This window comes from Equus quagga, chromosome 5 (genome assembly GCF_021613505.1).
Source record: "Equus quagga isolate Etosha38 chromosome 5, UCLA_HA_Equagga_1.0, whole genome shotgun sequence".
NCBI classification, from domain to species: domain Eukaryota; kingdom Metazoa; phylum Chordata; class Mammalia; order Perissodactyla; family Equidae; genus Equus; species Equus quagga.
The window spans coordinates 79416067-79443999 of NC_060271.1; the positions used below are offsets into that span (position 1 = coordinate 79416067).

At 47.8% G+C, this 27933-nt stretch overlaps 1 protein-coding gene across 21 annotated transcripts in view; it reads right to left on the reverse strand.

Annotated features, from left to right (window-relative positions):
* Positions 1–27933, reverse strand: part of DYSF (dysferlin) — a 209954-nt gene that overhangs the window by 42531 nt on the left and 139490 nt on the right. For 8 of the 21 annotated variants that reach the window (XM_046661644.1, XM_046661643.1, XM_046661641.1 and 5 more), the window contains 4 exons: positions 21415–21516; positions 21138–21299; positions 19908–20073; positions 19289–19365 (listed from right to left, as the gene is read on the reverse strand). In XM_046661644.1, coding sequence (XP_046517600.1) covers positions 19289–19365; positions 19908–20073; positions 21138–21299; positions 21415–21516 — 507 coding nt within the window. Of the gene's footprint in view, positions 1–12850; positions 12914–19288; positions 19366–19907; positions 20074–21137; positions 21300–21414; positions 21517–24193; positions 24236–27933 lie in introns of all 21 variants that reach the window. The other 13 variants (XM_046661642.1, XM_046661639.1, XM_046661636.1 and 10 more) reach the window with 3 other exon arrangements.

Genomic DNA, 27933 nt, shown 5'->3' on the forward strand with positions numbered 1-27933 from the left:
CTACGCCCGCTGGAGACCCAAATCAGCATGGTACACTTCGAACATTTAATCTCCCACTTTCATTCAGTGGGCCTAACACATGGCAGGAATATGGAGAGCAACAGTGACAACAGTAATTCTAAGCCTATTCTCCGTGAAGCAAGGAAAGTTAGGGGGTGGGGCATTGTGATCTTTCCCCAGGATGACCACTTGAATCAAAGAGTAAAGTTCCTGGTCAAGTTCGTTTATCACCAAGGTTATAATGTTAAACCTTGGGTCACTATATGGAACTCTACACTCACTTCTAAAAAGGAAGCCTATTATTTTTTTTTTTTTTTTATCATTTTAAGCAGGCCTTCATCACCTATGCCAACCCAGAGGTAGATATCCTAGACTGTGTTGAAAGCAATTTGTCTCTTAGCACAAATCATTATCATCAAGATAGTAACAATATTATTAACCCAACACTGCAGATATTGCTCTAAGTCTACAAAGAGACTTTATGACCAGTAAAGTTTATCATGATAAATGCTCTTGTTGATATTGCCAACATCATCAGTTTGATCCCCAATTCTGCTGCCCCAAAGCTCGACATCTACATAATTGGAATAATGATGTGATGATTCCTCTAATTCTTTAATTGATGTCCTGAGGTTTAAGAAACTGAAACTATTTGCTCACACGCACACTAATACAAACAGAGACATAACATACAAGCACTTGTGCCTATATGTAGACCAGACAAACCCCCAAACATGCAAATACCCCAATTTCAAACCTTCCCCACCCTATGCATACTAAACATCTCACGCCCCCCAAAACCACATAAGCATATGTCCACAGCCAGCTACCATGTTGATTCAGCAGAACTTAACACACTCACAACAAAAATCACTTAATTATTTCCACAAGCGGAACACTGGGTTTTCAACCTCTTGTTGACACTCCCTGCAGTCCCGCCTCTGTGTCTGTCGAAGGGATCATTACTCTGACTTCAAGCTGGACCAACAGAGGTGGGAGGAAAGGGAAGACCTTTAACTGAAATGCTGAATTGCTTCCAAAAGGCCCAGTGAATAAGTGTGCCTGAAATCTAGCAAAGTCAAGCAGATGGTGAGCAGAGAAGGATCAGGACCTGATAAATTAACTACTGGCCTGTTCCAGATGGGGGACCCAAATGCGGTGGGGAACCTATGGGGAATCCCAGCTTGCTGGCCCTCTCCCAACTCAGGAGCCTAAGGTAGACACATGAGCCCATGCCTTGGTCCTCCAAGGATGGTATGACCACATATACCCATGCAGAAAGGCCAGAGGCATGGAATCTATTCAGTAGGGTGAATGAAAAAAGATCCCATCAGAGTCTTCAAACCTAGGAAGAAAGCAATGAGACATCACTAATTCAGAATTTGTGATGATTCCAATAGGGCCCAGGGAAAAGCTTACCTTACCTTCATTCTGCTTATGTAGACAGTTTTACTTAACAAGAGTTCCAACAATCTACTTAAGAGAAAAACTATTTTTGAAGGCCTTCCCAGGACTGTAGAAGCATTCATCAAACTACAGACACTAATCTTAGTTATCTTAAATTCAATTTTAAAAATATTTGGGGGAGCCTACTATGTGCCAAAATCAACCACTTTCTAGTTACTGTGTGCATTTTCATACACAAAATCACATTACTTTTCAAATATTTTATATTTTGAACTTGCTGCTAATTCAATCTGATTTCCCCATGCCTCAGTGAATGCGAGAGAGGTGTTAAAGACGCTGGGTTGTTAAAAGGCTTCACTGAGCATCCTCGGGGGACTTGTACCCAGCAGTGAGCACTACACCAAGTCTCAAGCACTGTTTTGACCCAGGCTGGTGGTGGGAAGGGACAGGGACAGTGACAGGACCAATTGGGGTAGGAAGGCATTAAGTTAGACCTCAGTGAGAACTTTCTGTCCTGTAGATTTCCAAGGAAAGCTGAGAATTTCCCTCTGGGAAGAGATGAACCTTTTCTCTCTGGATGGGAAAACAGGTCCCTCACGGACCAGGGAAAAGACCTCTCGGGAAGAAGGGAATATGGCAGGGTGGAAGCCGAGGCAGGGAGAGCTGGTTGGAGGGGGCTGGGGCCTCCTTCTCCCTGATGAGGTCCTGGAGTTTGCCAGACAAGTTTCACCCTGGGCTGTCCCCGCTGCAGTGTGCATCGAGGGAGGAGGGGTGCACCCCCGAGGAGACCACAGGAATGCCAAGCAGGGGAAAGGCGCCCGGAGCCAAGGGCTCCGGCAACGAGGATCCAATATCGGCGGGTGACTCCAGCCCCCGTAACAGGAGAGACCGTAAAGTATGTGCTCTGCTTCCCAACCAGCAAACACAGCAAATAACCAATTACTCCAAATAGCTAACAGATTTCGGCTCTGATTTCCCTCCCCTTGCCTCCCCTGTGCCTTCACTTGTCATTTGATGGGCGATTTGTATTTGCTCTGAGAAAATGAGAGAAGGAATGACTCACAAAGGAAGGTCCAGATTACACGCAGTGACAGGCATCAAACCTCCCTAATCAGAACTAATGGGAGTGGGGGGAGGCCAGGCTGCCCTGGCAACACATCTGAACCAGAGATATTTTTAAAGAAGTACAGTTTTGTTACTTTCAAGCACATACAGTAATTCCTGCTAAAGCAATATTGCCAAATACATGTCCTTAGGAAACCTACTTCAAGGAGAAGATGAGTATCCTCCTAATTAGCACATGTGATAGAGACAAAAGTACAGGCAAAACCATAAATGCTGTTAAAATTAAAATACTCCCCCTCAAACTCTCGAGTTCAGAGGTGCAACCAGGAAGATCGGAGACAAGCCGCCTCGGATGCCTTCTGGAAACGCTTCCTCACTTGGGAGCCCCACCCTGTAACTGATTCCTTTGCTCAGAAAACCTTCGCTTCAAAGTCTGAGGATAAATTCTTGTCAGTACTCATGAGCTGCAATGAGGCATTTCCCCCCAAACCTGGAAATAAGGGAAACAGGGCTGTCCTCAGAGAATCAGGCCATGAAAGGAATGCGCAGTGGCTAAGAGCAAGGAGAGGTGAAATCTCCCCCAAGGGGAAGAGCAGCTCCTACACTAAGCCTTAATTGGTGCATTGTGTTAATATATCTAGAGAAAGAATATGTCAGTGAAAAACAGGAACCGCTCAGTTCTGGAAATACAGGAGAAAAGGAGTAAGAGTTAACTGTTGACAGTTGTTCACACCAGCATCACCAGGGGAGAGGGACTTAGGGACTAATGCAGTCCCTGCCTCTGGACATGGATCTATCAGCCCATCTTGGACAGCTGCCACTAAACGTCAAATCACAGAACTCCCTCTCTTCATTCTGATTCTTCACTCATCTCCAATCACAATTTGGCTCCCCAAATGCTGAACCCAGAGACAGACCACGGGCTGAACGAAGGTCACATCCCTCAGGCAGAAGTACTGCTCACTGTAAACTCATAAACTAGCAACCTTGGTTTGGAAATAAGTAATATGCATCCAGCCCTAAGAAAACTGACCCATCAGGGGTCTGAAGTCACAAGGTTGCAGGTCCACGCAGCCAAGGCTGAAGAAACTTCCCTTAGGGAACACCCCTGCCTAGCGGCCTGTTGGGATAGAGTCAGCCCTCCTTTACTTAAGAAACTCCTACACGGAGTCCTCAGGCAAGGGCTGCGGCCCTGATCTGGCCGGCTAACACCTGACTGCCACAAGAAACAGGAAATAAACTCTTCAGCCTGGGAGAAGAGCCTCTGATCCTACTTTCCTTCTTACTTCTGCCACCCTGCTGGATACCTACACGGCAAGGCAAAATTCCAGCCACCTTAGACTGTTTCCTATCTGAGTTTGAGACTAAAAGGGGGCCCATGCACTAATGGACAGAGCCATCTGAGCTCCCAGTACTTGACAAGCAAGGACTTCCCTCTGTAAAGACAGACAGGAAGAAGAGATCAAGCTTCAAAAGAAGGGGAGCAAGATGAGGCCTAAGACAAGTGTTACGTTAAAGAGTTGAGCAGAAAAAGAAGAAAACAAATGATTAATTTATGCTCATAGGGAGTCTGAAGAGGATGCCACAAACAAGAAGTTAGAGCATGCAGTCCTGAAGGAAATATAACCTGCCTGAAGACAAACATGACTGTCAAATTTACAACTATAATAAAGACTGATTTCTAGCAACGTCAGAGGACAAATCAGAGGAGCTGACAAACTCTCCAAGGAAGAACACCTAAACTAACAGAAAAGATAGCTGTAAAAGCCTTTTTTAATGCATGACTGAGCTGATGTGACTATAAAGAAAATCTTTGGGGGCAAATGAGAAGCAAAAATCCAGAGATATAAAGAGCTAAGATGCAAACTTACTGTGGGGTCCAAAAAGCCCAAGCCAAACATTTAGTTTTAAGCGAATCTGGGTGTGTAGTGTTTCCAGGCATCTGGTAAAAGTCAACACATATCCTCTCTGAAAGAATGGGACTTTCATCCAGGCCTCAAAGAACTCTCAGATAAAGTTCCAAGGAACATGAGTTCACAATCAAAAATAGTAAGACACATAAGGAACGAGGCACCATGAGCAAGAGTCAGCTAGAAACACCAACTGCAGATCAGACCTATTAGGACGACAGAAAGCAGAACTGTCAGCAATAGGACTTGAAGGAAAAACTGTTTAGAAAAACAAAAGGCATTAACAATATGGCAAGAGAACAAGAGACTTTCAGAGATAAACAAGCAGATTTAGGGGGAAAAAAGAACTTTAGAGATAAAAATACAATATTTAAGACTAGAAACTCGATCCATCAGGTTAAATAGCCATTGGAAACAACTAAAGACTTCATGAACTAGAAAATATATCTTCAGAAATTAGCCAGGCTGCAACACCAAGAAACAAGAAATACGAAAGAAAGTTTAACTGACATGGAGAATAGAGAAGGTGCATCGTAGGTCTCATCAGAATTCCAGAAGGAAATGATAGAGATGATGGAGAACATGTAATATTCGAAGAGATAATGGTTGAGGACTATCCAGAACTAATTAATAAAAGAAAAGGTCCTCAGATTTAGGAAAACAACAGCACAATGGAAGCCAGAAGACAGTGAAATCATATCTTCAAATTACTGTCCGAAAATAAGTGTCAGTGAAACTAGTATTTCCAAAATAAGGGTGAAATGAAAATATTTTCAAACAATAATTAAAAAGTGAGAAAGTTTACAATGAACTGGTCCTAATTATAGGAATTGCTATAGGTTCCCCTTCAGGAAGAAGGAAGATGACCCCAGGAGAAAGAAGAACGATATACAAAAAGAAATCGCAGCTGTGGATATAGCTAAAAGAAAAACTGATCACTTAAAAAATAATATTGCTTTTAAAATGTAGTTTATAAAGGTAGAACCAAAATGCAGAACAAAAGCTTGCAAATTGGTGGGTCATTGGAATTAAAGCATTCTACGTTTCTTGTAATATTCTGAAGGAGGCTATAATACCAATTAAATGTAGACTGCTAAGTTGAATATGTGTGTTAAAGCTTCTATACTAATCACTAAAGGAATAGAAACAATGTATAGTTTTAAAACTGAAAAGGGAAGAAGGAATGAAAAGGGGGAGGGGAGGTGGATCTCTTAATCCAAAATGGAAAAAATGAGAAAATAAAAAAGGCAGGACTGGGGCCCGCCTGGTGGTGCTGTGATTAAGTTCGCACGTTCCACTTCTCGGCGGCCCAGGGTTTGCCGGTTCGGATGCCGGGTGCAGACATGGCACCGCTTGGCAAAAGCCATGCTGTGGTAGGCGTCCCACGTATAAAGTAGAGGAAGATGGGCATGGATGTTAGCTCAGGGCCAGGCTTCTTCAGCAAAAACAGGAGGATTGGCAGTAGTTAGCCCAGGGCTAATCTTCCTCAAAAAAGAATTAAAAAGGGCAGGACTAATAGAGACACAAAATAAGATGGCAGAAATAAATCCAAATGTATCAGTAAACACAATATATTTGGGTCTCCAATTCTCTAGTTAAGGAAAAACATCGTCAGAATGTATTAAAAAAAAACCCAGAATCCAGCTATTTGCTATTCACCAGAGAGACACCTAAAACATAAAGTCACAGAAAAGTGGAAAGTAAAAAGATAGAAAAAGATATACTAGGAAAATACTAACCAAAAGACAGCTGGTACACCTATATTAACATGAGATAAAATAGACTTTAAGGTAAAACTCATTGGTAAAGATTTAAAAAGGCAGAAGACTGGGGGTTCACCACATATTGTTAAAAGATTCAATTCTCTAGGAAGAAATAAGAATTCTAACCTTGTTCATGCCTAATAACACACCATCAAATATATAAAGGAAAAGAAGGCAGAATCACAAGGAGAAACTGACAAATACCACATTAAAGCAGGATGTTATAACATGCCTCTCTCAGAAACTGATGACCACATACATAAAAAAATCAGAAGAAAAACAGATTTGAATAACACAGTTAACAAGTCTCATCTAAATGGACAGGTTATATGTAAAACACATTTGGAGAATACACATTCTTTTCAAGCACACACAGGACAGAACAAATATTGACCTTGTACTCGGTCATAAAGCAAGTATGAAGTCATTTCTAAGAAACATCACACACAGACCACATTCTCTGCATCACAGTACGGTTAAGCTAGAAACCAGTAAGAGAAAGATAACGTAAAACATGTTAGGAACTTCTAAAACATATTTTTAAACAATTCAGCTGTCAAAAAGAAACATAACAGACGTCAGAAAATACTCAGAACTGGAAAATAACAAAAATACCACTTATCAAAACCTGTGCGATGCATAAAGCAGTACTTAGAGGGAATTTTATAGCCTTCAATGTTTACAATAGAAAGGAGGAAAGTTTGAAACTTGATTAACCAAGCATGGCACTTAAGAGGTAAAAAATATAATAATCCCCCCAAAAATAGAAGGAAGAAAATAATAAAGAAATTAATAAACTAGAAAACAAGGAAATAATAGAAGATCAACAGAGCTAAAAATTGGTTCTTTGAAAAGACTAAAAACAAATCTGACAAATTCTGGCAAGAATAATAAAATATAGCCTTAGGAAAGAAAGGTCACGTAACTAGATAGAGGAGAAAATTTTTTGAAAAAGTAAGAAGATATTATGAAAAATGTGCCAATAATTTTTAGGAAGAAATGGATAAATTCCTATAAAACATAAATCACTAAAAGTGACTCACCTAGAAACAGAAAATCTCAAAAGTCTTTTAAACATTTTTAAAAATTGCATCAGCAGTTTCAAATATCCCCAAGAAGAATACTAAGTCTAGACAGTTTGGGGTTTTTTTGAGGAAGATTAGCCCTGAGCTAACAACTCCTGCCAATCCTCCTCTTTTTTTTTTTTTTTTTTTTTGCTGATGAAGACTGGCCCGGAGCTAACATCCATGCCCATCTTCCTCTACTTTATATGTGGGATGCCTACCACAGCATGGCTTGCCAAGCAGTGCCATATCCGCACCCAGGATCCAAACCAGCAAACACTGGGCCTCCGAAGAGGAACGTGCACACTTGACTGCTGTACCACTGGGCTGGCCCCTAGACAATTTGATAAAGGAATCTACCAAACATTCAGACAACAGATAATGTCAATCTTTTGTCACTCATTTAGGGACTAGAAAAAGAGTAGATACGCCCAAGTCATTTTACAAGATTAGTATTATCTAGATACCAAAACATGAAAAGAACAGTATCAGAAAAAGAAACTTCAGGTCATGATCACTCATAAAAACTGATAAAAAAAAAATTCCTAAATCAAACTTTGCAAATTGAATCCCGCAATGCAGGAAAAGATAATGTATCATGACCAGGACAGGTTGTTTCAGAAATTCAAAGTTATTTCAGCATTTAAAAAAAAATCTATTAGTATATTTCACCACATTAACAGATTAAAGGAGGCAAATCATATGATTACCTCAACACACGTAAAGAATATTCAATAAAATTTAACATCATTCATGATAAAAACTCTTAGCTGACTAGTAATGGTTCACCTGATAAATTCATACTCAGTGGTGAAACATAAAAATAGTCACTTTTAAAAGCAGATAAGAATACCCTCTATTATCAGTTACATAGACTATTAAACTGAAGGGCCCAGCAAGTGCAATAAGACAAGAAAAGGAAATAATAAAAATGAAAGAGAAATAACAAGTAAACAGAAGAATGAAAACCGTGAGTAATCACAAATCATATGACTGACCACATAGAAAACCAGAAGAATCCTCAAATGAATAGAATTAATAAGCGTTTAGCAAGGTTTCTGGAGATTAGATCAGCATATGAGAATGAATTTCCTTCATAATTCAGCAAAAAATAATTATAAAATGTACCTTTAAAAATCCAAGTAAAATTAACAATAAACATAAAATAGCTAGAACTAACTCTAATAAAAGGCCAGCCCCACTGGCCTAGTAGTTAAGATTCAGCGCTCTCACTGCCACGCCTGCCCAGGTTCGTTTCCCAGTCAGGGAACCACGCCACCCCTCTGTTGTCTGTCACACTGTGGCGGCTGTGTGTTGCTATGATGCTGAAAGCTATGCCACCAGTATTTCAAATACCAACAGGGTCACCCATGGTAGACAGGTTTCAGTGGCGCTTACAGACTAAGACAGACTAGGAAGAAGGACGCGGCCTTCTGAAAAAATTGGCCATGAAAACCCTATGAATAGCAGCAGAGCATTGTCTGATAGAGTGCCAGAAGGCGAGATGTTGGCTCAAAAAGACCAGGCAGGGTTCCGCTCTGCTGAACAGAGTTGCTAGGAGTCATAACCAACTCAACGACAGTAACAACAAAAAAATCTACTAAAAGGTGCAACAGACTTTTTTGGAGAAAATTATGAAATTTTATTGAAAGACGTTAAAGAAGAGCTAAATAAATAGGGACACATATCATGTTCATAGTTAAAGGATATTATTATAAAAATGACAGTTCTCCCTAAATTGATCCAGAAATTCACTGTACCTCAATCACAAATCACAACAGTTTTTTAAGAAGTTGATAATCTGATTCTAAAACCGAAGTGAAAAAGCAAAGGACAAGAAAGGAAAAGCAAATGACACTCCTGAAAATGAAAAAGGTGGTATATGTCCTTTACCAGATACCAAGACCTATTATAAAGCTATAATAAATAAGACAGTGGAGTATTAGTACCGGGAACAGCAAACAGACCAATGGAGCAGAATACAGAGCCCACAAATAGACCCACACTTAATGGAAACCTGACATATGACAACTATCACTATAGATCAATGAGAAAGGATAGGCCATTCTATGATTATATGAATTCATTGATTATCTATATGGGAAAAATAAAAAGAAATCTAATCTCTATCTCACACTTCACACACACATACACACACAAATCAATTCCAGATGGAATAAGGACTTAAGTACAAAAAGCAAAACTTTACAATTTTGAGAAGAAAATGTAGACAAATATCTCCTTTAAAGAATTTTTAAACAATAGAGAGATATGAATTGATAGCCCAAGATACCCAAAATATGTGTAATAGGAATTTCAGAGGAAGAGGGCTGAGAAATGACTTGGGTCTAGAAATTAAGGAAACTAACCTAATAAGTTTTAAAGAGCTGGTTCTTTGGATGAAAAACAACAATAAAATAGATGAAATGCTATTAAGCCTAATAAAGAAAAAAAGAGAAATAATACAGATCTATAAAATTAGGAATGAGGATGAAAACAGAACAGATACAGCAGCATTTTCTTTGATTGTAGTAATAGGTATAAATCCATATAAGGTAATAGGCAATAACTGGGGACAACCAAGCCACTGAATTAACTGAAGAAGTAGAAAGCGATCAAAGAATTCTCTCCAAAAACGGTGCTGGGCCCAGTTTTACAAAGGAGTAAAGGGCATACACATCTTATAAAATTTTATAAGATATGCATTTGCGAAAATCTTTTATAATTCAAAACTCACATAATATAACATCATTTTCAAGAAAAAATGATGGATATCCTGTTTACCAGCTAAACTATAAATACAATTCACCTGGCCACCACCCTTTAAGTTACATGACTGTTAAGCATTTTTTTAATTTAGGTTGATTCATATTATTACACATTTTGTACATAAAGCAAGACTATTAAGATGTTTATATCATGTAATTTCCAACTTGCATAACTCAAATTCATAAAGAGTGGCTCTAGTGTATTTTCAAACCTTTAAGAAATAATCATTCTCATGCCAGATTCTGTTCAAGAGCACAGAAAATGATAGTACGCCTCAAAAAATATTTTATGAAACTATTATAACCCTGATATCAAAGTCTAACAAAGACTATCTAAAAGTAATACTTATTAATAGAGGTGCAAAAATCCTAAATAAGTAATAAATCTAACTAAATAATATATCCTAAAAGTTCTCCTTAGAAACCTCCCCTTACCCAGGGTTATAAACGCCATCCTTCTTTCTGCTAACAATGAGACTAAGGTTGCGAGGAAGCTGCAAGCCGGCAGCCAGCCTAGGATGTCCCCTACAGCTCCCAGCAAAGGAACTGCATGTTTCCAGGAGTCAGCTGCTGGGTCCAAAATCTGTTTATGCCAGTTATACTAATGTGGTAATTAGATCAATAAGTAAATATTACAAAAATGTATAAAATTTGAGTTTAAAAAGAAAGGGCATTTTACCTACGAAAACAAACTTAATGCTATTGATTTTTTTTTAATGATGAAAATTAAGTAGGAGTGAATCACGAAAATGGTGTGGGGGAGGGGGCCCTTAAACTTGAAAAGGACTCCACATTCAGATTCTTTTGCAGGTCTCATTAAGACCTCATCAAACTTGAATAAACCTAAAGGGAAGATCATAGATAATGCATTTTGGATGTGGTTTATACCAGAAGGATGACACGACATTCAAACAGCAGATTCAAATTTCAAGAGGCCTTGGTATATGTCAGATGAGTGGCAAATGAAGATACATGGATATGGTTGGAAATAAAATGCTTATAGTGTGTGTGCATGACTTTTTATGAGTCTCTATTTAATCAACTTTTTCAATTAGCCAACCACCTGTCTGGATTGATTGGATAAGAGAACCTCAATTGTCGTAAACCACAATACCATGACGAATTGACTGACTTGGGTTTACCTCAGGAATGCAGGACAGTTATACATTATGTTAGCAGGACAATGGAAACAAAATGATCATCTTGATAAATGCCAAATGGCACTGGATAAAATTAAACTCCCATACCTAATTTTTAGGCTATGAATAAACTAATAATAAAGGACACAACGTTGACAAAATCAAGAATATCTATCTGAAACTACCAATTATTATCGTAATTAATGGGAAAATGGTAAAGGCCTTCTTGGGAGAATCAGAGACTAAATAAGTTTGCTCAGTTGCATCTCAATTATCAAATGTTATTCTGGAAAATAGAATAAGGTGTAACTATTAGAAAGAAAGTGACATATTTATTATTGTTTGAAGAAAACAAACTTACGTACCTGGAAAACCCAACAGAATGAGTTAACAACTGTCAGAACCAATAAAGGAGCTTTATAAAGAGTCTGCTTCAAAGTAAATATACAAAAATATTGTTTTCTTATATTCTAGCAATAACTAGTTAGACAAAGTCATAAGAAAAAAAGATATTCCATTTAAATAGCAGCAAAGGCTATAAAATGCCTAGGAATAAATTTAACAAGAAATGGGCTGGACCTATATAAAGTAAACAAAAGTAACTCCTCTAAGGAACATAAAATAAGATAACAGTTAAAATTTAAAAATTAAATGTCCAATGATAGATAGTAGTTGAAACTTTATAAATGTCCATATAATGGAATAATATGTAGCCATATTTTTTAAAGAATATAAAGATATGGGAAAACATTCACAATGTACTTTTAAGTAAAAGAAGGTGCAGATTATAAAAAAGTACAATATGATTCCAATTTTGTAAAAAAAAAAAGTCTGCACATGTGTATACAAGATATCTAAAACTGTAGGCACATCAAAATCTTAACAGTGCTTATCCCTAACTGGTAAGAATACAGGTGGTTTTAACTTTCTGCCTTATGCTTTTTTGTGTTTTCTGTATTTTCTACAATGGATAAATCAGAAAAATTTAAAATATAGATTGCTTCCTCCTAGAAGCTCCTCAAACAGCCAATACGGCAATGCCTCCCCTTGGCATCAGGAATGGAATTCAACTCTTGGCAGGTCCTATCTCTTATGCCTCCCCTTTAGTTCAGGGGCTCCCCTTGATCCTCAGTGTAGGACTTCATGAGTACATGTTGAAGGCTAGATGCCAAAGCCATCTTCCTGGAGGGATCCACGACCCATAAAGATGACACCCAGGAAATCAGCCCAGGCGGACAGTAGGAACCCTACTGGACCTGCAGGAGAGCACCCCGGCAGACCTCTCAGAATCTGCTGGGGACAGCCAGGTTTCCTCAGTCACACACTCCCTTCATGCCTCCGGGCAGGGCAAAGAAGGTCAGTCTGCCGTTGCCCACAGAATCTTCTCATGTCCTATGTCCCAGCCGTCAGGGTCTAATCTAGAAACTCCTGTTTCCACTGGCCCATGCAGCCCCAACCAATCCCCACAGTCCTCACGCAGGTAAACAGGATGAAGGTACATCCCAGGATGCACCAAGAGATAGCTCAGGGATGTCTGTTTCTGGGAATCTTTCCTTAGCTTTCTCCCCATCCCTCCATCCCTGCACTGGGCAGGTAACTTTTCTTCTGGAGCTCAGGAAATACTTCCTTTCTTCCCTTCCCACTCCCCCATCCTCTGTTCCTTTCCTAACTCCCTACCCACCCCCCACCCCCCAGGGAGATCAAGGAGCCCACAAATAGGTAAATAATACATACATGAGGACTGGACGGAGAAGATGCCATGTTAGTGGGGGCCGAGCCCGACAGACCATCTGCAAGCTACAAATTAAACACGTTGGTTAGCAACAGGATTAGAGAAACCACTTCAGGGCAGACGGGACAGCCCTAAAGAAGCAGAGCTCTCCCACCAGGCACCCGCTGCTCTCCCTCCAGGGAGGCTGCAAAAGTTAGGAGGAACATGTACTTTAGGTTGGACAAGCCCAGCTCCAAACTCTGGCTCCATCACTTTACCAGCTGCGTGATCTTGGGCGAGCCCCCTGACCTCTCCGAGTCAGCATCCCCATCTGGAGAACGGGCACAAAGCCCACCTCACAGGGCAACAGTAAGTATGAATGGATGAAGGCCATGCACGCCTACTACAAGGCGAGGCACACGGCAGAGGCTCAGCCAACATCTCTCTCGTGCCCGCTTTCTCACTGCCCTGGGCACCATGGACTCAACGCCTCTCTCACATGCCTTCCTGCACGTCACACCTCCCATCTCAGACAAACACCAAGTTCCCCAGCATCCCTGGGGGTTTCTGCTAACAGCTGAGCCGCACCAACCCCTGCTTAGGCACAGTTCCGAAGCTAGTGCAGGTTTCTGAGTCTTCTCCCCTCAAGGACAAAAACAGGGTATCATATGGCTTCCCCAAAACCCTATATAAGAGGAGACTTAAGAGTCTTATAGTCCACATGCCACTGCTATACATCAGAGAGCTTTCTGCATCCTTTTCCAGCATCGAATCTTTGCCTGCAACCTTCCGGTACTGTGAATCAAGACTCTATAGGGTGAATCCCTGGGCTGCAGGGTCCAGCAGGGCCTCAGGGGTTGGGACTGGGGGTCAGGTGACTTTTTCGGAGGCCACTACAATAGGTAGTGATGGGGCTCTGGGTGGATGAGTGCCAGTCTAGGTGGACAAGGCCAAGAGATGCGTCCTAGGCAGAGGGGACAGCAAGTGCAAAGGTGTGGAGGAACAAAGAAGCTCAGCATTTGAGAGAGCAGGCTCAGGGAGGCAGGCTCTGAGGCAGGGGTAAGAGGAGATAAGGCTGGAGGGGTGGCGACCAGCTGGGACCCAGAGCTCCCCGAGGTGCACCCTCTCTTCCTTTGAGCCCGAGCAGGGGGGCTCTGGAGACCCCACAGGAGGCCAAGCCCCAGCGGTCCTCCCCTCCTCAGCAGGAAGAGTCTGGAGACACGGTCACCTGTGGGTCAGGAAGGCTCAGGGAAACACAGGGAGGACAAAGCCTGTGAAGGGAGCATCACTGAGGGGGGCCCTGGCCTCCCCTAAATTAGCTCTCAGGGCTGGTCAGAGCCCAAAGCACTGGTAGGAGCGCAGAATGGCCAATAGGCACCCAGCCAGGTGGTGGTGGGCTGGTTCTGGGGGCCTGGCCACGTGTTGGTGGGTGTGGTGCGACCCCTGGAATAGACCGGATGAACTCCACGTGAAGGTCCCCACTGCCCAGAGACGGGCCCGGCCAGGCAGCAGCTCTGCCCCCAGTTCTCATCCTGAACCTCACAGAAGCCTTATTGTTATTTTTAATACAGTTCGTTTTTAGAAAGGTGAGAGGGAAACCGGCAGTTCCCCAGAGCGAGAGGTAGAAAAAAATGAAGCTAAACATAGTGCTCCAAAGATCTGGTCCAGCTTCCGAAATTACACGTTCCCCTTTGGGATTGGGGCATAATTTGCCACTCCGGTTCTGGGAGCACGTTCCCACCTTCACGGCGTCCCAGAGACTATAACCGGAGCAGCCGGCTCAAAATTAGCCCAAGCTGGAGCCGGGGAACAGCCAGCCCCAGCACCCACCCCCCACGGGTGGGGGGAACAGCTCTGCACGCCTTCTGATGCCTCCTCCAGGCTGGCCTGCACTTCCTGCATAACCCCACAGGCCCATCTCACACACACAAACGCACACACACTATCAACACACACACACAATCCACACACACCGTCCCACTGCCAAGCCTTTGCCCCAGCTCCTTTGCCCACCAGGAAAGCCCTCTTCTCCTCTTCACCATCCTAACCCCACCCAGCCTTCAAGGTCTTTCTCTCACCCACCCCCCTAAAGAAGCTTTCCTGATTCTGCAGCCCACGCTGACCTCACAGGGCCAAGAGAGTCCAAGATCTTGGTGTCCCAGCTAATAAAGCATCTTATCACTGTGATGTCACTCTGAGCACCTCATCTGAGATCTCTGCACACCTCTCATCTCCCTCCCAACCAGAGTGGAAACTTCCCAAGGTTCTCCTTCTCTTTATGCCTCCTCAACACACACATATTACCCACCCCCAGAAATTCTCCCTCTCTGCAGACTTAAGAGGAGACCCGCCTCCCCAGGGTGACCTCTTAGAATGACAAGCAAGAGTCACCTTTGACCAGGTGACTCCAAGGCATCTCAGTGCCTAGAAGGGGGTGGGCAGGGGACACCACCTCTACTTTGAGCTTTGAGATCCCCTAGGAAATGGGAAGAGCATGCTCAGTGCATGTTCCTGCACACTGCTTCGCTCCCATCTTCATAGTCAGAACACCAAGAACTAGCTTCACGAAAAAGCAGATTAGTAAGCGAAGACCCCAATATTTTTAAAGATAGAAATGGAGTCTGGTTCAGAGTCAGAGACAGATTCAGAGACAGAAAGAGAAGCCCATGGGGAAGGAAGGGATAGAGAAGGAGAAGCTGGCAGTGGTTCATTTGGACTGTGTTCTTGGTTGGAAGCAATGTCTATTTGTTCAGTATATTTCTAAATTTTCCAAATTTCATATAATGAACATATATTTATATAATCAGAGAAAAATGAACACACTGCATTTTTAAACAGAGCACTAGATGGAATGAAATACCTCCATGCCCCTCCTTGAGGACATAGCCAGACCTGCCCTCAGAAACTCAAAAGTCAAAGCCATGATCCCTGCAGCTTCACCTCCCAGGCTAGAAATGCCCTCGGGAGTTTGCACACGCACCTGCTCCCAGCCTCCCCCACCTCTCACACGCACTTACGTGCATATACACACACACACACTCACCCTAACCCCACTCCCAAGATACGGGTCTAAAATCTACACAAAGGACAGCCACGCAGACCAAGAATAGACTGTGGAGTTAATACGCACGAGCCTATCTCCTCCCAGCTCCCCCCACAACAGAGAAGAGATCAAGAGGCCAGGCACCCACCCACATGGGACCCTCCTCACCCCCAGAGACAGGTGCCAGCCTGTGAGCCCTGGAAGGCCGAGTGGACGATCTGCCTTTACACATGTTTTGGATCATCTCTAGAACTGGCCACTCTTGACAGAAACCAAAACCTTTCTAGAAACCTGAAAAATGCTCCACCATGAGTGTCAACCCAAGGACCTGAGCATCAGGAAAGAGTCTGAGGTGACAGTTTCTCATGTACGGCAGGCCAATCCCAGGAACTGGGCAGATGCTGGTGAGAAGGTTAATCAGGAGAGAGAAGGTGCGACTGAGGAGAGAGACGGGAAGGACCAAGACAGAAGCCGGAATTGGTAAGAGCATATTTGAAGGTGGGGAGCAGCCCTCATCTGGGTTCACAGGCAGGACCTGGGGAGCACGGCAGCGGGGGCCACATCACTACAAGAATGAAACAGGCTGCCGAGAAACACGAGTTGGACAAACAAGAACCAGATCAAATCCAAATTCTGCCAGACTCCTTGTTCCTCCAACCCCCAGAGGCCAGGGCCCTCCATTCTATCTGCACTGAGGGAGGGGAGAGGGGGTGAGAGCCCAGCCGGAACTATCTAGCAAACCATTTAGAACAGGAACCCACTGCCTCCTGGATCAGCCTCAGAATTCCTGGTCCTCCCAAGTGCCAGGGGATGTACAAGAGAGATGGAGTGAGTGAAAGATTCCCTGGACCAGCCAAATCGGATTAACAGATCTCAGCGAAAAACACAATACAAAAGCCATTTTCCCCAAAGCCCCCATCAGATCCCATCAGGTCAGGGCTTCCTAGAGACCAGGATTGGTCTCCCTCCTGGCCTTGGGGCTCCTAGAGAATAGGGTGTGTCTTCCCCATCAGGCAGGGAGCTCAATGAGGGCAGGGTCCAAGCCTCCTCCATCAGAGCAGGTGGGTCTCACTTCCTCCTTCTCCCTGCCCACCTCTGAGGCCCCATGAGCCCAGCCCCTCCCCATGTGGGTATGGCTCCAAGAGCCTAGATGCCAGCTCCCCACCCTCTGCCTGGCCAGCAGCGCTAGCCAGAGTGGCCATGTGCTCCCACAGAGAGCACAGACCCTGCTCTGGCTCAGACCCCAGCCCCAGTTTACTCATGTTGACTCCAGGAGGACGTCCAGCCTGGGCCTCCTCACCGTCTGCCTCTGGCTATGCTTGTAGCCAGCAGGACCCAAAACAGTCCCTTCCCATCTGAGTCTGTGGACATTTGAGGGCAGCAGACACAGAACAGAAACCCTGCTGAGCAAGCCCTGCGCTTCCCTGCACAGATTCAGATGGCGCGTTCGGGGGTGGAAAACAGGAGCCAGGATTAGGCGCCTGGAGTTTGGAGCTAATTGTCTGCCTAATTCAGCTACAAACACCCACCCAGGCCAGAAGGCACTAGCATTGCATGTAGCTGAATCCTGCATAGAACCATCTGAAATTTCCACTTGTGTTCACCCAGTCAAGAGAAGCTCGTCCATAGACCCCCTACAGAGAGTAAGCAGGTTATCTATCCATCCATTCATCCATTCATCCATCCATCTGTCCATCCATCCATCTACTTATCCCCCCACCCACCCACCCATACACCCATCCAGGCAGTCTTCATTGAATGCTTTCTCTAAGCCAGGTCCTGTGCTGGGCATTGAGGATCCGAAAAAAGATGCGCCCAATCACTGCCCTGAGCTTACTCTAGGGAAGATGCTGACCTTTACACACACAAGCAGGACCAGCAGCAAGTGCAGTGACCAAGATACAGGTAGGACTTGCAGGAGAAGGGGAGGGCCCAGGGAAGAATCCTGGGAGGAGGTGACCACACCTAAGTTGAGTCTCAAACAATGACCAGGAGTAGGCCAGAAGGTGTCCCCAGCAGAAAGGATGGTGGAGCGGAACCCTGGAGAGCCACGGAGCAGGCAGAAATGGAGAGCTCAGGACTCTGAGGACTCTTAGCATCAGTGAAACCATACAGAGAGACCTCTTATCTCAGCAGCAGCAAGACCCCAGGGCTGAACCCCAGAGATGTTCCCTTAGAAGTGGCAGAAAGGTGAAAAAGATGAGTGAGTGAGAAAGAAGCAGAAATCAGCGATGACTGTCAGAGGAAAGCCCCCGTAAACACATCTCTGGGGACAGCTTTGAGGATCCTGAGCCCAACCCAGCACCCAAGGTTGTTCTCTTGCTCTCATGGCCAATATCTGATTGATGGTTTCAAGAAAACACAACCTCCTGAAGTGCCACCTCCTCCCTGGGTGAATAAACAGGCCATGGGCCTGAGGACACAAGTAATATCTACATAGGGTGGGAGGCTCTGTCTTCGGGCAGCCCAGGAATTCTGGGAGCCTGAGTGCCAGGGATGTGACCAGCATCATGCAAAGCTGAGAACAGGATGCCAATCTGGAACAGAGGGTGACTACCCGGAACAGAGGACCAGTTCAAGGCTGGTGCTCACGGTGAGGACTTTCTCCATCTCCACTGCAGGAAGGACAGGGTGGTCTCAGGCCCACAGGACCCAGAGCCACCCCAGGGCCCAAGGTGGGGAGCACCCTCAGTAAAAGACACCACAGACCTCCTGCCATGCTGCTTGGTGCTGGCATCTGTGTCACCAGCTGGCCCTAGGTGGCCAACCACATAGCAAAGGGATGCCTCTTACCTGCTGCAGGAGTGGATACCCTTGAAATAAGGCCCCTTCCCCTTCCTTTTCCTGGAGGTGGAGGGAATGGAGCAAGAGGGACTACTGGCTTGAACACAGAGCCCTCCTTTTAAGCTGCCTCCCAGGTGCCACCAAGCACAAGCCCATAGGTGAATCCACTCGCAAGGAGGGTCCTGGCCTGCGTAAGGTAATGGGGCTAGAGCACCCCATAGACGGCCTGGTCACTCCCTCCCCTGTCTTCCCTCTCTCTCATTTGCTCCCCCTACCCTGATTTCCCAGGTGATCTCTGGGGGAAGCCCTCAACATGGTCCTCAAGGTCGAAGGGCCATTTTTCTCACATACTTTGGGGAAAAATGATTGAGTTTTGCCCAGAAGACCACACACAGCCTCCCCCTAACCTCTCCACCCCTCTCCCAACCAGACTGAAAGATCTTGCGTGGCTCCCTCCATCTGTGCAGCATCCAGCCACCAGGGAGCAGAGGGAGACATCTCAAGGAGGCTGTGCGATACGGTAGGGAGGGGAGAAGGAGTGGGAAGAAATAAGGAAGGGAGGGGACAGGGACAATCGAGGCCAGCTCTTGGCAAGAGCAGGTGGCTCTCCCCGGAGACTCAGCACCCATCCTACCTGCATAGGGATGAGGGGCTCCTTGTCATCAATGTCAATGAGCACATCTTCCCCAGGACTGAGTAAGCTCACATCATCTGTAGGGGACAGGGGTGTGCAGGCCTGAGAGGAGGCTTCCCCAGGGGGCCCGCCCTTCCTCAGCCACAAGACCCAGTCAGGGAACCACGGTACAGAAGCCATCAGTCTCTCCACACTTCTCAATCTATGTCTTTCTTTTCCTCCCACCCAATGCTTCCCTCCCCTGTCTCTGTCTCTCCCATCTTCTTTCACGTTTCCTGTCTCCCCAGTTCTCTCCCTTCATCTCCTCGCATTTCTCTCCTCCCTCCTCATCTCACTGAATCCCTGCATGTCTCTCTCAACTCTTCCCCCCACCACCTCCCACGTCAGCCCTCGCCTCTCAGCTCCACAGGCATCAGCCACCCGCTCCTAGTGTGCCCAGCCCAGGGCTAGGTGACGCCCTGAGGAAGGTGAGGTTCCCATCCCTCTGGTCTAGCTGAGCGGAAACTGTTCTCACTCAGGTCCCAGGAAGAGGAGGGCCTCAGGTCGCACCTGCCCTGGTAAGTCCCATCTGTCCCAACCCTCAGCCCTGGCCCTCCCCATCACAGGCCCCTCCCCGTACCTGGGCCGCCCTGTGGGGACGGACTCTCCTCTGAGTAGGGGTCACACAGGAAGCTCTCCAGGGAGCAGATGGTACACTGGCCCACCACAGGCCGGCGGCCAAACTGGCAGTTATCGATGACCTTGACCACGATGGGGGGACAGTAGAGCTCCTCCCTGGGCAGCATCTGGGCAGAGGGGGACGGAAGCTCTGGGCAGCCACCTGAACCCATCTCTGGGAGGTCTCAGGGGAGGAAGGGGCTCCTTCTTCACAGGGCTGGCCCAAGGAGCAGAGAGTGACTACAAACCCACACATAGCCCCCAACAGCCATAAATCCAAAGTGGTGGTCGGCCAGTGGGGCAGACGCCACACACCTTTTCTTTCTGCCTCCTGGACGCGGCATGCGGAGGCTGAGTTTTCCCCCACAGCTTCACCTACCAAACACATCCAGCTCAGCCCGACGTTAAAACAAGTCCACTTTCCCTGAACCCTCGCTGGCAGGGGAGGGGAAGAGGGGAGAAGTTGGCCCAGGACTCAACATTTCTTGCAGACAGTCCCCCCCAAGTGGATACTCAAGAGTTGGCTTACAGACACAGATTCTTCTCCCCACCACCACCCCCCCAGCCCCAAAAGCACTTTGAACACAACTTGAAATAATTTATATGCTCTCCTTCGGTGGCGGCTCGTGCTCAGCCAAGAGGAGGCTCCTGTTGACAGCCACTGGGCCTGGAATTTCTATAGTGCTTTCATCTTGCAGACCATTTTCCTTTTCTCAGACTTGACTTACTCCGGCCACTAGGCCCAGGCAGCCCAGGGAGCTGGAAAGGGCTGGGGGCCTGAGGGCCGTGGCAGTGCGCCCCCTGCGGGGCCCGGGCTGAGGGACGACCAGGTCAGGAAAGGTTTAGAGGAGTCACTGAAGGTCAGAACCCCTGAGGGGGGCTCTGGGGACTGAGACCTGCCCTGGAAGGGAGAACAGACACGGATGGGTCTTGGGGATTTCTGTGGACTTGGGATCTGGGTAGGAAAGAGCAAGCTGGCCCCACTGGTGCTGCTCCCAGGCTTCCACTCTCCCAGTGAGGAGAGCGTGAGTCCTTCCCCCCCCCGTTTTCGGAGACAAGTGAGGTGGGAGACATCCCATGACCTCGCCAGGATCCCACAGGGAATCAGAGCAGACCCCTAGGCTGCTTGGGGCCCTGAGAAAATTCCAGGCACATGGACTCTGGAAGGGGACAGGAGGGAGGTCAGGCTCACCACTTCCATGAAGAGGGTGCAGACGTCGAAGTTGGGGTTCTTCTGGAGGTTCCTGATGACACAGGACTGCACCGTCTGGCCCCCACACTCCACCACGAGGCTGGGGGAGGAGACACTGGCCAGGTGGTAACTCTTCATGTTCCGCAGGCCCCATGCCAGGATCTGGGGACACAGAGTGAGGAGAGTGGCTGGAAAGCCCCAAGGCTCTGGGAAAAGCTGGGGCAGGAAGGGAAAGGGCAAGGCTGCCCCCAGCACCCCGCCCCAGGGCTGGGCTCACCTCGATGGCCGTCCGCTGGAGAGCTGGCTTGATGTTCTGGGGAACCATGTAGATGTTGGCCTCTCTCTGGGGTGGCGGGTAGGGCAGGTCTGTGTCCTCTGACTACAGGGGACGGCAGGGAGAATGAGGACAAACGTGGGAGGAAGACCAAGGCAGAGAGACAAGAAAGGAGGATAGACAGGACGGAAAGAAGGACATGGATGGAGAGACACAGGAACAGAGAGGCAACAACACAGAGGAGGACAAATGGGCAGGCAGAAAGGAGAGAGCCAAGTCAGTTTTTGCACCATCTTCTCCAGGATCACAATTTGAGCACCTTGGCCCAGGGTTCAGGTCACCCTGTTTCAAATGAACCCTAGGTCGCCCCTCCTCCCATAATGCAGGCTCTGAGCACCAACGAGCTGCTCAGGATCTCCCCATCCCTGACACACACCCATGCACACACGCGCACACACACACCCACTCCATCCCGGCACGTCCACTTTAGCCCCTCTCAGACCCAGAGAGGACCCTGCGCCCTCCCACTGGCTTGGTTCTCCTGCCTCCTGGCTCAGCCCCTCTTGACCTGTCACTCACCCTGGCGTTCCATCTCCACCCCACACCACACCCAGACACCTGCCAGCCCCAAAGCCCCACCTCGTACACCTGTCCACCACGAGGACGGCACATCTGCACTGTGAGGCAGAAGGAGCATCTACAACAGAAGGGGATATAGACGCCCATCATCCACAGGCACCAAGGGACGCTGCTGGGGGGCTCCTTCAGCACCACAGACCAGAGACGAAAGTGTCAACTCTGCCTATGAAGGGTTTGCCAAAAGACGTGGGCAAGAATCCCCAGTGATCACGAAGAGATACAGGGGAAGCAGGTACGGCTGTGGACTAGGCAACTAGCAAGGCCAACAGAGGTTAGGAACACAGACTGCTCCACCAGTTATTGTGTTAAATCCGTTATTTCACCTCTCTATATGGCTCGATATTTCATCTATAAAGTGGTTATTAAAAATTATCAACCTCTAAAGGTTTGTGTGAAGCTTGAAGAAGTCAACGCAGCACTTAGAAGAACGCCTGGTTCATGTAAACTCTTAACAAGACTACCAGCCCACGTGGCACCTTAGTGACAATTAGAGAAATATGTCCCTTTCTTAAGACTCCTTACTTCCATGTCAGAAAATTATCATATTTGACTAGTTTATTAGAACCAGACACTTTACTGCCACCTACTGGAAAAATGTTATAACAAATACAAATACATGATGTCTGCACTAGAAATGCACCCCCTTAGACACAGTGTCCTTGCGAAGTACACAACCTGCACGTCCATACAAGGAGGCCTTTACTCCCAGGCAATGTTAACTATAATTAAAAGGGCTGTGTTGGACACCTTACAGAGCTTGCCTCACGTAAGCTCATTTAATAAACAACGGAATCACCAGATTCATTCTCCAAGTGATCTGCTCTGGGTTCCTTTTCAAAGGACGGGCCGTCCATCTACAGATGCGCTGACATAGATGGTGGGAGCAGCTGGAGCATGGAAACACACCAGCTTCCTCCTGCCTCCATGAATCACCTCACAACCAACCCCAGCTGTCACTCCTGCCCCATGACACACTGATGACGCTACACTTCCCCGACCTATAGTGGTAAGAAGCTCATCTCTAGACTCAGACAGACCTCAGCTCTAGTCCCAGCCCTGCTGCTTCCTAGCTGTTTGACCTTGAACAAATTACTCAGCCTCTGTGACTCAGTTCCCTCATACGGAGATCCAGGATAACACCCCCCTTACAAAGCTGCTCTGAGAACATAGTGAGAGAACAAATAGAAGGAGCGTCTGGCACACAGGAGGTGCTTAATAAACAGTAGTGACTATAACGATTACTGTGTTGTCAGTGGTGCCACTGTTTTTACCATCAGTGTTGTTGATCTCCTAGGGTGACTTCAGGAGAATTGAGCCATCAGAAGCATCTCTCAGAACAACACTGGCTTCATAATTATCCCTAAGTCACCAGGGCATGAAGAGAAGGAATTTGTCATTTTCCTCTAGACCCACGATCCAGGTGACGTGATGTAGGAAGCACCTACACTTTCAGTCTGGCTGAGGGACCAATGCGTCAGGAGGAGGGGTGACGTGCAGGGCCACATGGGGCACAACTCCAACGGGTGCTGAGCACATCACAGTCCTCATGAACAGTCCCTGGAAGGTGGAGGTTGGGCCTGAACAGCCACCACAGTGCCTGGCTGCAATGGGGACACCTGGCTTGGGGTCCATCTTTGGCACTCCAAGGCCACCGGCTACTGTGGTTGTGCGCCAGGGGTTGCCTCTTTAAAGGAAGGGTCTGCTGAAGGCCCTCTCATGGCCTGTTTGTGGCCTGCTCGAAGCTGATGCCCAGCCCAATATAGGCCCAGGGCCAAAAGCCCAAGATGAAAAGGGGCAAAAAGAAGGGATCAGGGAGGAAACCAAGCCAAGCTCTGCGGGGTATGGAGGCAGAAAGTCCACGCCTTTCTCAGTTGGTTGCAACATTCTCCCAAAATCACCCAGGAAAACTCATTAACATATTTCCCCCAGAACATTCCTCTCCAGACCCCCAAACTCTGGGCAGCATCCCCTTGATTTCTTTTTATCCCTCCTTTCCACGCTCCGTCTTTCCTTCCGGGCTTCCTTGAGCTCCGTGATGAGGACGTTCCTCTCTATTTGCTGAGGGCCGGGCTCCCGATTTTCAGGAACCTGGTTACAGAGGAGGACAGGGAACAAGAACCCCAAGAAGGCTAGGCTCCAGTACCGTTTGGAGGAGGCCCTGGAGGAAGAAGGCAGGTGCACACAGCTGTGGAGCGCCAGGCCCAGTGGAGGCAGGAGGGAGAGACAAGCAGAGACAGTGGTTAGAGGGACATCCGCGTAGCAGCTTCCTCAGCACGAGGCCACCACTGTCATCCCAAGGCCATCTCCGTCCACCTTGCTGCCCCAGGACATCCTTGCTCCCTGCCATTTCTTTCCACTCCCCAAGATCCCCGCCTCTGCAGCCCCCCTCCACCCAGCTTGCAAGCTGCCCCCACAGTCCTCTGTCCCCCTCCCCATTGTGCACACCACACTGCCCGGACCTGCAGAGTTGACACTGTGCATCTACGCCTAATGCTGTCTGGCTCCCTAACCCGGTCTTATCCATCCTCCCCAATTTCTCACACTCTCTGCTGCATCTTTTCCTTCCCCATTTAAAGGCGCTCTTTCAGATCCATCCCTGCCCTGCTCTCTGTCTCCTCTCTCTCTTCCTGAGGACTGCCTCCATCCACTGCCTCTCCCTCACTTCCATGCGGCCCTCTGCCCCGTGCACTTAGCTCTGCCCTCTGCACCCCCTTCCCAGAAACTTCTCTGGCCAAAGTCAATCATGTGCTTGCAGCTCAACCCAAAGGCCACTCCCAATAATCAATGCATACTGTACTCTGCAGCCAGGGGGATCTTTCTAAGAATGTCACCCTCTTTAAAACACTTCAAAGGTTCCCGCCACTCAGGATGAAGTCCAAACTCCTTGACGTGGCCTCCAAGACCCCTCCTCTTCTAGTTCTTTCTAATTTCTCCAGTCTCATATCTCACTGGATAACCTTCCCTTCCAGGACCCAGACAGTGATGAGCAACCCCCGCCGACATGCTCAACACCCGCCCTCTGAACACTGGCAGGTGGTAGCAAGCACCATGCTCTCTTTACCTTTGAGGCTTGGAGCTTGCTGGGCCCTCTGTTGGAAAGGCTCTTCCACCCACTTTATCCAGCTACCTCCTACTTAGACTTCAGATCTCCATTTGAATCTCCCCTGCTGCCCTGAACTTAAGTTAAGCACCCCATGGCTCCCACAGCAACTTGACTCACTCCCATTGAAAGACATCACCCTGTGCCATTTCTACAAGTCCATCTGTCTGTGTCCCTGGTTAAACCAGCAATTCTGCACACAAGGACCACAGTGGAATGCCCTGTCCAATAAATAAAAGTTTATAAAGGATAACTGAAGGGAGGGAGGGAGGGGTGGCAGAGGGATGAATAGGTAGGTGGATGGGTGGGTAAAGAAACAACTCCAACATACTCTCCTTTCCTTCCCAACACTCCCGTCTGCTCCAACCTGGCGAAGCACGTCAGCATTGCCAGGCAGGGGGGTGGATGTAGACTTAAAGGGCCACCAGGACATCCTGACTCCCCGTCCTATGTGTGACAGAGACTCTGATGATCACAGACCTCAAGGGCAGCCATACAATATAAGCCTAATTAGATGAAGCCACACTTCACCACCCACTTCCTTGCTCACCCTCCCCCCTACCCTGAATGCAGGGCAGACCTGGGCTGCTACACGGATGGGGTCCTACAGGTGTGCAGGGTGTTTACCAAGCCAGCGCCGACCAAAAGGACGAGGACCCAAGGACAAATGAGGCTCTGTCCCCGTCAGAGCAGAATCCACCCTTTGCCCCCTTTAGTCTACCTTTAGTGGCCAGTTCAGCACAGGGAGCCGAGGCCCTGAGCCCTGAGCGGGGCTTCCTCCCCCAGTCCTAGGGCCACCACACTAGACATTCATTCCCAGGGTAGGGGGGAGTGTTGGCAAGCCCCCCCCCCCCAGCCACCTAGGCCAGTCCTGTCACCAGTAACCCAGAGACCCCTTCTTCACCCAGCAGGGTACAGTCAGGGGACCCTCTGGACATTCAGATCTTGGCTCCGCGGGGAGCTCCAGGCGGGAGCAGCCAGGCCGGCTGGGAGGGCTCCATTGTCTGCCTGCCCCACCCAGCTCGTTAGGAACAACATGTTGCTCTAATTACACTTCCCAGGAAAAACAGTGTTTTAAATTAAGGCCTTGAGGGAGGGATAGGGGGATGGGGGACCACTGGGTTTATTTTCCTGATTGCAAAACACCAAATTTTTCCTTCTAGTGGATTTGGGGGTACAGGAGAGGACCTTGTATATATCTCAGACTAAAAGCCATAGCCTGTCACCTGGATTTGGAAACGCAGATGGAGTGACATCTGGTTGGCCCCCTGAGCCCATAGTGAAAACAGCCATGGAGCATGCAGTCCCTCCTATCAGGGCACTGCCAGCTACGGAGCAGGACAGAAGAATCAGAACCAAGGGTAAGACTGGGAACCATGGCCCCTTAAAACGGTCAGGCCTGCAGGCCCCTGCTCCCTTCCAAAGGGTTCCCAGGTGGGGTCTTCCCCTGCATATGCTCCACATCCTAGGGATCCGCCGTCACCTCTTCTGCTAGGTGTGCACGTGTGCACACGCCCTCGCGGGTGTGCACACTTGCACACACTCACACATGCATGTGCACACTCTCCAGTTCTCAGGAAATCTAAAATTGCAGTTTCTTTGAACTCATTCCCCTTGGCAGTGCAGACCGCCTTTGTTCTCCAGACAAAAAGGAAAAGAAACGAGACAGAGGGCTCAGAAGAGGCGGGGAGAAGGAGGGAGAGAGGGAGCCAGGGCCAAGGAGCAAGGAGGAAGAGAGAAACATGAAGGAAGAGCTGGGAGAGGACAAGGCGAGCAAGGGAACAGCATGCTACCCAAACAGAGAGACAGGCTGGGGAGCAGGCAGGGAGGGCCCCGTCCACCAGTCCACCCGTGCTCTCTGTGAGGACCCAGGTCTCCCAGATGTCACCAAAGCCTCAAAGACACAACGCAACAGTCTAGAGTCCCCACTAAGAGCCCCCACAGAGCGGTGCTCCAGATGGGCATAAAGCCTGGCGGAGAGGAAATCTTGCTGCCCACAAACTGGCTCCAGGCAGCGATGCACCCCCAGCCCAAGGCACCGCCGCCCGGCACCCCTCCCCCACCCCTCTGCCAATCCCTGCGACAGAAGCGAGCTCAGTGTCACCTCTCCAAGAACAGCACAGGCAGATGGCATTTCATCCCATTCACGCACACTTCGTCTCCCACACAGGCATGCGCTGTGCTAGTCCAGGGCACCCCGTACCTGGAGAGGCCGTCCTTAAACCATCCTTCAGTCACTTGCCCCCTTCCATCCTTCCTGGCCCCTTTCAGCCCAGACCCTCATTACCATGACTGTCTCAAAAGCCTGCTAGCTGGTATCTCCTCCTGCCCCTCGCTCCCCAACCCACACCCCCCTGCAGCCAGACAGCTTCCTAACACACCCATCTGCCCTCTCTGCTCCCAGACTTTCGAGGGCTTCCGTGGGCAGTGGCCCAGAATCTAAGCTCCCGCTGCGGCTTTGCACAGCCCTCCAGGCTAGAGCACTCTGCACAGGGATCAGGCTGGGAGCCTGGAGGGGGCCGAACGGGGGGAGGAAGGGCAGAAGCTTGGCCACAGCAACGAAGACAGAAAAATCCCACTAAGGCGTCGGACTTCCTGCAGGACCAGCAGCAGCAGCAGGAGTGACCTGCCTCTACCCCGTCCCCCGAGGGTTCTTAAAGTTAAACAGCACCCAGGGTCTTGGTGTGAGCCTTAGCCTTCAAGTGTGGGAGAAACAGCTGAGCTATGGGCCCCAGGCTGGGGTGGGGGGCCCCAGGGGTGCAGGGGCGTCACAAGATCTTTTT